The sequence below is a fragment of the Melanostigma gelatinosum genome (genome assembly GCF_949748355.1).
Source record: "Melanostigma gelatinosum genome assembly, chromosome: 24".
Classification (NCBI taxonomy): domain Eukaryota; kingdom Metazoa; phylum Chordata; class Actinopteri; order Perciformes; family Zoarcidae; genus Melanostigma; species Melanostigma gelatinosum.
Window position 1 is genome coordinate 9,129,747 of NC_136657.1, and position 12,438 is coordinate 9,142,184.

At 42.1% G+C, this 12,438-nt stretch overlaps 2 protein-coding genes across 4 annotated transcripts; one reads left to right on the top strand and one right to left on the bottom strand.

Annotated features, from left to right (window-relative positions):
* Positions 1 to 210: 210 nt before the first annotated feature.
* On the bottom strand, positions 211 to 3,061 carry LOC306797001 (PI-PLC X domain-containing protein 1). Its single transcript, XM_079296141.1, has 7 exons — positions 2,944 to 3,061; positions 2,697 to 2,833; positions 2,102 to 2,227; positions 1,848 to 2,003; positions 1,528 to 1,640; positions 1,332 to 1,402; positions 211 to 1,078 (listed from the first exon to the last, which is right to left on the bottom strand). Exons 1-7 carry the CDS (start codon positions 3,029 to 3,031, stop codon positions 759 to 761), a joined length of 1,011 nt encoding a protein of 336 aa, XP_079152267.1. The 5' UTR covers positions 3,032 to 3,061; the 3' UTR covers positions 211 to 758.
* A 1,605-nt stretch (positions 3,062 to 4,666) lies between these two features.
* Positions 4,667 to 10,663, top strand: LOC306797424 (uncharacterized protein C7orf57 homolog). 3 transcript variants are annotated; one of them, XM_079296785.1, is made up of 8 exons: positions 4,667 to 4,777; positions 5,676 to 5,756; positions 5,944 to 6,126; positions 6,343 to 6,427; positions 6,770 to 6,893; positions 7,708 to 7,772; positions 7,856 to 7,956; positions 8,064 to 10,663. In XM_079296785.1, exons 2-8 carry the CDS (start codon positions 5,699 to 5,701, stop codon positions 8,120 to 8,122), a joined length of 675 nt encoding a protein of 224 aa, XP_079152911.1. In that variant the 5' UTR covers positions 4,667 to 4,777; positions 5,676 to 5,698; the 3' UTR covers positions 8,123 to 10,663. The 3 variants fall into 3 exon arrangements, with proteins under 3 accessions (XP_079152911.1, XP_079152912.1, XP_079152910.1); XM_079296786.1 differs by having other exon boundaries at positions 5,950 to 6,126; XM_079296784.1 differs by lacking the exon at positions 4,667 to 4,777 and adding an exon at positions 5,275 to 5,331 and having other exon boundaries at positions 5,950 to 6,126.
* Positions 10,664 to 12,438: the final 1,775 nt, after the last annotated feature.

The window sequence follows — 12,438 nt, forward strand, 5'->3', positions numbered from 1 at the left end:
GAACGACTGAGCGAAAGACGCACTACATCTGAATATGATTTCACCTTTTATATTCACACAAAGGGAAGTAAAAAGCATCATCTCTCTCCTAAATAAATAAGCAGGTAAGCATCTTCCAAGGGAATGTAATGAATGGATACGCAAGCTAGAATTGTGGTGTCTTGTTCCTTTATTTTCAGTCTAACGATGTGTTTGTTTGTGTGAAGGTGTCGGCGCTACTGTGACTCCTCTTGAGGAATTTGACGGCGCCACTAAAGCTCAGCGGTGACGCAAGGATCCGGTTCATGACTTTCATCCATTATTACAGTAAAAACAATTTCAAAAACGAGTTTGCTGCACCCACCCGCCCACGACGCGTCAAACTTTGACTTGAACTGTATATTTATGGCTAAAAAGTCTAATTAGAACATTTAAATTGGAGCCAAACATGTTTATACACACAGAACAAACAGGACAGTGATCACGTAGTCAGTAACATTTTAATACTTTTACATTAACATTGATGCTTGTGGGGTTTTTTGCATTGATTGCTGTTTTTTTTTTTATTGCTTTTTGCATTCATTATAACTGCTGTATGTAAACCCCTCAGGGACATCAAAGCTTTGCTAATGATACCATCATACTATATATATTAGTGTATATTTCAAAATGGCATGCAAGGCAAAAAAAGTTAACATTCCAATACATTCGGAAAAACAATATGTACAATATGACAAACAAATAAATTAGTGCAAAAAAGATTTTTCAGATTTTTCTGTCTATGTTGACTCTCCAATGGCATCTGTGGGAGACGCTTGCTGCATCCTGCAGACAGGAGGAGGAGCAGCAGCGAACGCGCCGGCTCCACTCAGCAGTTTGTAATTTAGTCCAATCACAAGCGAGCAGAACTGACTGACGGCCACAAAGTCGCAGCAGAGGATGTTGACCGCGTCCGCCTCCTGCCCCGGCCGCTGCTCGCCCGCCCAGAGAAGCAGCAGAGACAGAGCCTTCATCGTCATCTTCCTCATGCCCTGGAGCGGATGGAGGAGGACGTAAGGAGCGTCTTCTGTCAGGTTCAGACCGCTGACGTAGAAGCCAGCTGGAAAACAAACAAGTGAAGCATCATGCATTGTTGTACATCTTAAAGTACCATTTACATATTAAGACATCAATATTAATGATCCAGTAAAATGGGCCATGTATGATGACTACTTTTACTTTTGAAGTACATTTTGTTGCTCATACTTATATATTTGTACTTCTACTGCAGGACTTTCACTTGTAAATGGTGTAAAGTGTAATTTTGCTTTTATTTTGGTAAGTGATTGAATATTTCCTCCACCACTGCGTACCTGGTCTTCCTCTGTTCTTCTGGTCCTCCAGGTAGGCAATCACCTTCTTAGGATCGGGGCTGTCTGCATACCTGGAGTCAGTTTAATGTTGGAATTAGTTATTTGATTTACATCTCACAGTGAAGAGAAGTCCACAGCAAAACGTGGCAGCAGACCTATTAGAGACAACTTTAAAGCACCCCTGTTGTGTATTTACCAGTAAGGTATTTCAGTCCACAGCTCAGGGTGCTGCAGCACCATCTGCTGGTTCCCATAGGTAACAATGACCTGCTGACGTCTGGACCAACAGGAGCGCAGAGAGGGAATGTCCTGCATGCAAACACATGTACACAGTAAGTTTTTACTATCTTTAAAACTGAAACCTCAATATATTCAATTCACAATGATATGAAACAGCAAACCCTCACATGTATGAAGCTGGAAGCAGCAAATGTTTCATGTTGGCCTAATAAATAACCTTTTAATGATTATATTTATCATAAACATGATTCTCTGACTCTCTAGCGGCCCAGCTACCTGTGAGGTGCAGAGTTTCTTTCCGAACAGCGTGATGATGTACTCCGCAAGGTGGAAGTGATCTTCATCGGTCAGCGATTCAAAATGCGAGCAGGAAATGATGACGATCTCTTTTGGATGAGCGTCCAACCAGGTAGAAAGTTCGTCCAGGGCCTCCTGCAGACACACAAACATACAACACACACATACATGTGTTGCATTCCTTCCCAGTAACGTCTGGATTGTGTGTCAAGCTTCAGACTGAGTGTGTGTACCTTAACAGTCATCACTGTGTAGATGCCGTGGGCGAAGAACAATTTGTTGCCACCGGCTGGCTTCCTGGCGATCCGCAGGTCCAAGAAACGAACACCAAGCTCACACTGATCACTGAGGACGGATTGCTACACACACACACACACACACACACACACACACACACACACACACACACACACGGAAGAAGACAAAGAGGAGCTACTTTAGATAAGATTAGATTCCACAAAATATAGTTTGGCATCTAATCAGATAAAGCAGTACTTCTACTTCACATTTCAGAGGCAAAGACTGTGTATTCTTACATATATAATATTTATTTTTATATATATGTAGTAGTTAGAATTAGCCCTACCAGCCATAATATTAAAATGCAGTTTACATGTTAATATAAGTAGTAGTGATCAAATGATATCATGCATAGTAATCCCTGCTGCTAAATGAGTACATTTAAGAGTACAATTTAGAAATGTTTGACACCACTTGAACGCACCACCAGAGGCCCGGTTGTCCCACTTCAAACCCTCTTAAAGACGGGCTTTAGTCGCCTAAATTGGGGCTCAATGACATTACAGTACAGTATGTGTGCTCCTCTACCTGTGTGGTAGCCCAGCGGGAGACACAGGGTCGAGTCCAGCAGGGAAACAGCCTGTCGATCGCTCTGAGGAGGCAGGGCTCTGATCTCAGGACGGGGGATGAGACATCCAGGCAGAAGGACATGCTGTCATGGCTCCCTGTGGTGAGAAAACAAAACATATGCCCAAAAGTACTCCTGTCCATATAGTTTTGGTTGTTAGTGTACATACAGAAGATCATCAACATATGCCCGGTGTTTCTGTTTTACCGGGTATAGCTAGGTTCCACAGCGGGACGTCCAGCAGCTCCTCGGGCAGAAGGGACATCCAGTCCGGGTTCCGCTTTTCGTCTTCCATGTTCTTCACCGGAAATATTTAGCAGTTTTATTCCTTCTCTATTCAGCTAAATATTTACTGTTTTCATTGCGAAAGTCTAGCCTCTCTTCCTTGTTTTGTAATACGAAACCCGTTAGTTTACAAGCTTTTCCAGATGTCAAAGAAACATCTGTTACACTTCCTGCGACAACCTTCAAAATAAAACCGGAAATGGACCGCGGCGGAAGTTTGTTTTATCTTTAGTAAAGGTCATTAGGTACCCTTTATATTGAGACCCTAAACCAAGGTGATGGCTTGATCCCCATCCGTAAATAGTGGAGTCTCAAGGTTTGTTAGATATGTTAATGAAGAACGTTTTCGAAAAAATAAAATAATACTAAATATTTGTGTGCTTATTTTGCCAGCCTAAACTACAATTTAAATTCTAAATCATAGTTAGGCTTGGACCCAAGCTTCATATTAAGGGACCTTTTAATTTAAATACAGAAGTGAAATATGTTTATACATTTTTTCAACACATTGATTTTAAGGTAAAAAGTAAAGTAGCTGTCATTTAGCACCATAATCTGGCGAACAATGCAACAGATGAAGATGTTTTTTTTCCTTTTTCCATTAAATCTTTAATTCGACAGGCAGCACACTAGCTCTGCCTCCTTCTAAATACAGCCCAATTAATGTCAAAACCCAAGGAAGACAAGGCTGTAAAATAAAAGCAAAGCTACATTTCATGCCATTACAGCTTTAACTTGCTGTTATTTACTTATACCTGACATTATAGATGACCGATAGTTTTGTTTGTCAGTTTACTGTAAAAAAAAAATCAAGTAGACAATGGAAGAATTGCAAATAGGAACATTTGATGAACTGCTTTCCTTGGAAAAGCATTTATCTCGTTACCTAATCCTGACTATGTCCTGACTTTTCCTTTTCACAATCCTGTATTTCAATTCAGCAGAGCCCAAGCTCCAATCAGAGAGCATTGGCAGTATTCTCCTAACCCATCATTTATTGATTTTTCACACATTAACCTGAGGTTTTTACTGCATGTGCTGACGACACTGTGTTTAATATAAATGAGTCTTCAAATATTCCCGTTTGAAAAGCAATGTCAACAATCCTAAAAAATCTTGAAAATAACACTTTTGATAGCTGTATAAGAGCATATTTAGAGCATGTTAAGTGATTGTTCTTCACAGAGTTAATATAATACGACTATATAATGCGACTAATACTGTTTATTTTAATTACAAACATTCTGTTTAATGGAATTACATCTATCAAGCAAAATAAAGATTCTTTGGATTTGATGAATGCTTATTGGTTAGTAATGCAGGTTGTCATGGAAACAATATAACAATATGAGATATGTTGAGATAGTGCTAATAAAATATTTTAATCATTACATTTGCTGTTGTAACCGTTAAAATGTTAACACATAGTTGTTGGTCCATAATGTCCTCTGAAAGGACAAACATCTTCTCTGTATGTAGTAACATCATGAATATTAAGAAGAACTCTCACTCTGTCCTAATTTCAAGATCCGGTTTGATGTAAAATCCTTGTGCGAATGACAAACAATAACTTCACAGCCTACAAAACTACGTCAGCCTTTTGTTGAATATACACGATCTTTGTTTAGCGTACCGGAAGTCGGTAGCAGGTGCCACCGGAAGTGTGTGTGGGCCAGCCTTTTGCCGACAGAAAGGGAGGGAGCTAACTGCGTTTAATTGCAACAAGCAAAGCAAAAAAAGAAAAACAGCATATAATGTAAGTAGTGTGTCTGATTTTCTGCGTGTTTTAATGCCAGTTGCATACGTAAAAACGAGCATTGTTGCAGAGATAAGTAAGGTTAGCGGTGGGAAGCCACTGCGGCAGCTAGCTAGGCGGCTAACTAAATTAGCATTGCTTTGTTAGCTAACATGCTAAATTAAACTATTCCATTCATAAAAATAATGCCTGTTGTACGTCCCTAAATACTGTATGTTTTTATATACGGACAATACACTGTCTGTATGGTCAAACGAAACATTTTACGCCCGCTTGCAAGTGTGCATCCTCTGCAAAGTGGACTCACTTTTGAATAAAATTTATTTTTTATTGACATACTAAGTTAAGTGTAATTTGCGGTAGGTGGAATTATTGTAATATGCATTGTTTCACATGCAAAAACAAGGGTTATTTCTTCTTAATCATTTTAACGTCATTGCATTTATGTCGATGGAGAAGCGCAGACGGGCCGCTCTGGTAACGTTATGGGAAGCAGAAGGCCAGGCTGCATTAGAAAAATCGATGATTTAAAATGGTTTTGCTCTTCGTTAACGGTACAAACTTATTTTTTTGAATGACTTACTATATTTTTGTTATGTTTTGTCTTTTGGTAAATTCGGCCGACATACTATTGAAAATCAAAGAATATTAAAAAAAGAAAATCTCAATTTCTCTTCATGGGTTTAGGCCAATGTCCCTGTTCGTCCATTTTGGTGGAAGATGAGTAAGGAAAAAATGGACAAGACATCTGTTGTGTGGTAGAAATAGTTTGTGCAACAAGTAGTGCTTTGAGTTCAGATTAAAAAAAGAAAAGAAACCACAGGCACTAATTTAGGTCTTAAGTCATATTTGCTAACCAGTGAGGTTGCCTTGAATTCATGTTGTGTTTCATTAACAGACGATAAAGAATCAGATTGTGAAATGTCTACGGCTGAAATGAGTGCTGCAGTACCCAACCATCGAAAGACCAAGCCCGGTGGTAAGACATGCAAAGTGTTTCCTGGCTCCATCACCCGTAACGCTGAAACATTCAACAATTCTTAAGAGCAATGCAACTGAAACACAGTATGTGTTTCCCTAAAACGTGCAGTGCATCATGGCTGTATATTGCTTTGCATTAATTAGCGGGGAACAAAGCAAATGGGTGGAGCCTAATTCTCAGGTAGTTGCAGGTACGAAGACCGGGGTTGTGGCCAGCGGTGGTGCGTCTGGACCGACCTCCCAGATCCCGGGTCTGTCCCAGACTGCCGACGAAACCTCTCCGGTGGAGCGGAACAGCGGGAGGCGGGTTGGGATCTTTGCGTCAGACTCCGAGTATGTCAAGCTCGCAAAGGGAGGTGGACACAAAGGTAAAGGTTTGACTTTAAAATGTGCTGTTTTATGGTGTCATTTGGAATAAGGCTGTTTAAATCCTTCAGAAAACATATTCTGTCAAATAGACTGAGTTTAAACTGGCTTTGTAGCAATCGTAAAGGCTATGAGCTGACTAGACTGGGTTAGGGTTCATAATTGCTGGCAGTGTTTCATTTCCAGCATTGTGTCGTCTTCCCCCCCCCCCCCTGCAGGGCTGCTGAGTCATGATGCTGATGCCGATGACCAACCCATGCAGGCCTACAATCCGCCCAACTGGTATGGAGATGAGTCAAAGGGGTGAGAGCACAAATGAGCAAAGAGATGATGGTTTGTGTGCGTTTCCCAACACACTTTTTTTTAAAACCTGGAGCCTAAAAACAATATTGTTTATGGTAAATATGAAAGCTTATGAAAGCAAAAATCTTCCTCTGGGTTTGACTTGAATCGCAGAGAATCTGATGAAGTATTTTTATCCGCCGACTGGGTTTTTAAGATGAAACGCAACATTTCTAAATGCTCCTCGGTCCTCCCGGGAGCCGTATGAAGCGCTCACCAAGCGTTCGGGCCACAGCCAACATGTCCCAGAATGTGATCGGCAGTAACTTCACATCGTATGTCACCGTGGTTTTGTGCTTACAGCGGAAGCAAACCAACGTCTCCCGACAGCGTGATGAAGGCTGCTCGCCTTCTGGCTGCACCGTTTGGGACTGATAACAGTTCGTCCTGGGAAACAGATGATATAATTTCCCCTGATAAAGAGAAGGTGAATGGACCAGACTAGTCACCCCCAAACATTTATACCGTGTCGATGTCTTCCATCCTTTTTTTTAATTTAATTTATTTTACATTTTTTTCCACCACCTTTCCCCCTTTTTTCACCTAATTTTGCTCCATCGTCGCATTCTCAGTTTGGTTCAAATTCATTTGGGTTTCATTTCCTGCCCGTGCTTTGGCTGTGTGGTAGCTTTGTGGAAATATTTCTAAAGGTTTTCAGGTAAGTACAGAGTGATGCATTGAAAGGATAAAACACACACTTAGTATATTTCAAGCAATGTTCTTGTTTTTATATCAAAGTCACTGAAAACGTGTCTTTGTAGTGTTCAAGTCGTCAAGGTTTCAGCTAGAGAGAATAGCCCTGTTTCTTTTAATGTATACAGTATATATATATCTATCTATATCTATCTGTCTCACATATTTATAGGACTGTTCATATTGAAGTAAAATTTGGTAGTTTTACACAAGGTATGTGTCTGATTGAAATCAGTGTAACTTGTAGGAGAATGGCTTGAGCAAAATAATGTGAAATATTTGCTGTTGGGATCAGGCCGGTTTTTGTTCATGCCAGTTCCCTTAATCCTTTTCCATCGCATGATAAATTGCATCCTCCATCGCTCCATCCTTCGCTCTGTCACCACGATGTGTTCAACTTGCTCGTCGGCTTGTATATTTGTCAATAAAGTGAATCTGTAGAACTGCCCACATTTATTAGTGCAATAAAGCGGCTGCTACATTCAGCTTGTAACTCATTAAGTGCTTCACAAATAAGCATGAATCTGGGTAACTTTTCCATCCCACAGATGTCTCCTGATGGCGTTGCCAATGAGATGGAAGGTCTGTCCATGACCAACAAATACAAGAGAACGTGAGTATTAATCTTTAGTGTGAGAATCCAGTTTATTTTTCTTGGCATCATGGACGTTCTAATGACGTCTCCTTCGCCTTCAGGTGTTATGAGAAGAAGGCGGTCCCGGTCAGCATGTCCAAGCTGCTGAGTCATGGCTATGTTGACAAGAAGAAGTCTCCTAATGACGACGATGATACTTCAAGTACGATATTGGTTTCTTTTGAGGTTTATGAAGTAAGAACTGCGGGGAAGTGTCGGCCTCTGATGCCGGCGTCGGCCTCTGATCCTGATGTTTGCTTTGCTCTCCAGGTGTGACCTCAGAACAGACCAGCACCATCATGACGGAGGACGTGGAAGACCTGGAGTAGTTCTGGTCTTGAGGGAAAGGGGGTTCGTTCTAACACTGGTTCATGGTTCCTACAAATCTACGAACACACTACTCCGAACCCCCCTTGGATTCACTCGCATTTACTGTACATCCACTGACTGTTAGGTTTTGTACTCATGTTTATGCAAAGGTACTGTCCTCTATTTATTTGCTTTCATTTGTAAAAAGAGTTCACGCAGATTTTGTTGTGTTGTGTTGGTGCTCGCAGTGTTTTTTTAATTTCTGTATTGACGTTCCTCGATTTGAAAGACGAGTTGTGCTAAGGGTGGGAACCTAACTGATTTTGAGTCCAACGAAGCTGGTTGAGTGAGAAATCAGTTTGATTTTGAACCCAAAGTGGAGCTAAAGCTTAAATTCACCTGTTTTCAACTGGTGTCTGGTGTTAGTTTCCCTCCCTGGTTGTATGAAGATCGAGTTAGTGAATTTAAAGTGTTTGTGCTCATGAAATGTGGTTCCGGTGACGTGAAATATTATTTGTTTGGATCAAGGGCTCCTGCTCTCTGAAGGGATGTTGGAGGTTTGTGTGTTGTCCGGCTGCGGGGTGGAAACGATGATTGGTTGAGACGGCCTCACTGCAGCTGTGACAACATGCCAAAGTGCATTTTGATGGTTTGTGTGGTTAAACGGGGCCAAAGATGATTTCTTTAGGTTGCTGCTCTGCAAAAGGTTGCCCTCCTCTACTACTCGCCTGCAAATCTGTTGTTTTTGAGATCTAACGTCGAGAAACGTGCGTCGTTTGATTGTGCGAGCTGCATTTTTATGCTGCTTTTCGTCCAAGAAGAGAAATACCTCATGTTTAACGAAATCTAAAGTTAGTTTCCAGAAGTTTTGGATGCTATCGGGTGCTGCAAGTTCAATTTCTTCATTATTAGGAAGCTTAACTAAATAAATAACACTGCCAAGTGTTGTATGTTAGGAACTTGCTCGTGATATAACTAAATGAGGTCTATTCTGTATGTCTAAGCCCTCCAGTGTTTGTTATTGCGGTCCCATTCAGCCTTATAAAGCCAACACTCATGCAACAACAGATAAAGTATTCTGGGAAATATAGGGGCCGCCTTCAGCAGACTGCCGAGCTGGAAGTCAAGTCCAGCGTAATTCCCTGTGAAGATTAAGGCGGACGCGTTTTAGAAAGTGAGTTCTCAATATGCCAACCAAGCAGTTAGTCCCTGCTCATGCAGTGTGTTTTACTTTGTCGACATCAGCAGGAGAAGTTGGTGTTGGTGCACAGCCTGATCACAACAAACCCTCCATCTCACCACCACTTTGTCCGTTTGATAACTTCAAACCTGGAAAAGCATTTGCTGCAGGTCGATGGATCTTCTCTCTTCTGTCGTCTGTCAGAGACTTCTGCCGTATTGACTGTTTCAAATCTTTACATTTTACTCGGTAACATAACCTATATTTATTACAAAAGTTAATTTTATTTGTAGCAAACACTCAAGTGTTGCTCCTCGTTACATAATGTGCAAATATTGACTTTACGGACAACTTAATTAAGCTTCATCTGTGAATACATCCATCTGTTTTTTGCCACGTATCTGCATCCAGTTTGCATCATTTAATTGATTTTGTCTACGAGTTATTGTTATATTCTGCTGGAAAGTACTGGAATAAATGTGACGAGCCAGATTTCAAGGCCACATGGACCCTACTAGTTTCCTCCGTACATTGACACGTGATCCAGTATGAAACTGGTTTGAAATTCCACTCATGTGCCATTAATAAGGTCTTTCACACCCTTTTGATTTTCAACAACAAGTTGCTTTATTTGCCTTAAATCAAGTTAAGTGTAGGAGTGTTTTGTTTCGGTGCAGACTGGCCATAGGAAAGCATGGACGGAGGAGACGGAAAGTGACTCCACCTCTTCGTCCTCGGCTTGAAGTAGTTTGACTGTCAGGATATCTCAAAATTGAATTTGTTTTTATGTGACAGACAGTTCAGCTTTGTGTCATTTAACAGCTGCGACCGTGAACCTAACTTTGACAGTAAAATCCTAATCCTACAGGGACATTTGTCAGGCGGAGAAAAAATGAAAAGGATAGGAATAATTTATTTGGGTGTTAACGGCAAGATTTAAGCTCCGAGTTTGCCCTCGTAAATCCAACACATTCATCACCTGCGTCTCTAAAGTGATGCCGCAGCAGCAGACTGTCATTTGAAACGAACTTGCTGAAAAACTCTGACAAGAGACGTGTCATGTTCAACACTGCTGTCACAGCAGTGATGCGTCATCGATCTGTATGTGGAGGCTGGGTTTTATTTAGCAGTAGAAGGAATGACAAATGTATCATGTTTCTGATGTTTGCTTTGAAGAACAGGTTTAGTTTTCATGAACTGTTTGCCGTCTGTAAATGGTTCATTTTTAAATGCAAATGTACCAGAAGAGCCCGACGAATGCATCTTTTAAACAAGATCCCCTCACGTGTTTGAGGACACAACTCAATGTAAGACCCCGCTAATCTTGATGACTGCACACAGACTCTTAATTATCATTTCAATAAATGGGCATGTGCATGTACTCGTCTACTGTTTTTCTTTAACCGGACGTCACAGGAGTCCACCTGTACTCAAGGATTCATTTATTAGATTCTTGGGGTGGAAGATCACTGTGACCTCACTAAACACATTTTAATTGTCTCACACTTCTAAACATATTGTCATATGGTTGATTTTGGGCTATAACCTGCAGGGACAATATCTGCGAATTGGCTAGCAACCTCTGTTGCTCTTATAGAGATGTGCTGTTCCTGCCACAATAAAATAATATTCAGAGTTTGGCTGAAAATGACATAACGTATCTAATATCTTGACCTAATACCAAAGCCAGAATGCAGTTTTAATAATGCACTTTATCTAATACCAGTGTTTATACACGTAATGCAGCTCAAAGTACTTTACAAACCCAAAAATGCAAAAACAGGAAGGATGCAAAATACAATGTATCATGACGTTAATTCGTCTTTTCTGTTATGTGCGTCCATGCATTGGATTGCATCATTTACAATGACGCACTTCATACACTTTTACTCGTTAATGATCCTTTGTGAGTCCCAGTCAGGCCTACAGCACTTGCGTAAAGGAGATAACACACGTGCACGCACACACGCACGGTGTCCGCTGCAGGCTGCGTCCCTCCTCTCTCCAGCAGCGCTGTTTGCACAAAGCTGCCGCGCTGCATCGCACTTGTGCAGCACGGGCTTTCTGCAGCAGCCACGCGTGGAACGGCGCATCGGCTCCCGGATCGATTCGCGTATCGGAAACCGATCCACAGCCGCATGGTGACGTCACGCCGCTGATCGGTAATAGTTGCTGGGTGGGTTGGTGGGCGGGCGACTGGGTGCCGCGCGGACGTCAGGGGCAGACGGGTGCATTGGAACCTCACACCGGATAAAAGGAAAGAAGAAGAAAAACAATACACTATATATTGCACGAGGAGTGTGTGGACGCGCACGGGACTGTTTTGTTTTTGTTTATTTTGTCGTGACGGCGCGTGGGAAATGTAGTAGCTGTCACGGCCGCCTGCAGGAGGAGGATGGATGCGTAACAGGACGGATTGAGCCAGCTGTGGCCTGCTTCTAACAGCAACATCTGGCCGGTGAGTCGCACTGACAGCCGCAGCCGCTTGCCAGGCGGGCGGGCAAGCCCTGCTTGTGTGAAGCCAGGCACGCAAACGGAGAGGGAGGCTCGGCTTCAGTGCAGGCGCGCTCTCCGCTCTCCGGTCCGGTGAGTCGGTGTGACCTCGTCCTTGGCCCACCGGATGGCGGTTGAGTGATTGATGTGCACGGTTGACAGAGAGGCTGCGTGTAGCATGTGATTAAAAAAAGGCTCATCGAGGATCGCTCTTATGTGGAGGAGAAAAAAATAAATCCTGAACGTGACATAATGTTAAATGCCTTCTACATGCAATGCATAACCTTTTAAGGTGACACTACTGCTTTGAGGGGAAATATACAACAACATGTGTCAGTGAGGGTTAAATCCCCACTGGAGATTAAAATAAGGGAAAGCATTATGATGTTATTATGAATCCCTACAGGGATTTGTCGCTGCATAAAAAGCAACCACACTGTTAGTCCCCATTGAGGTATTGTAGGGAATATTATCGTTATGCCACGAGGTCACCATAAATCCACTGTGAGTCCCTGCAGGACTACAGCAGGTGAAACACAACGATCCCTGTAAACCTGCATGTTGACCCGCTCAGCGGCCCCCGGGGGCCATGACAGGGACTTTCTGTTGACTGTGTATCCTCCTTGTCCACATCCTAACCGGCTTGTGGTCCTTCTGCAGGGT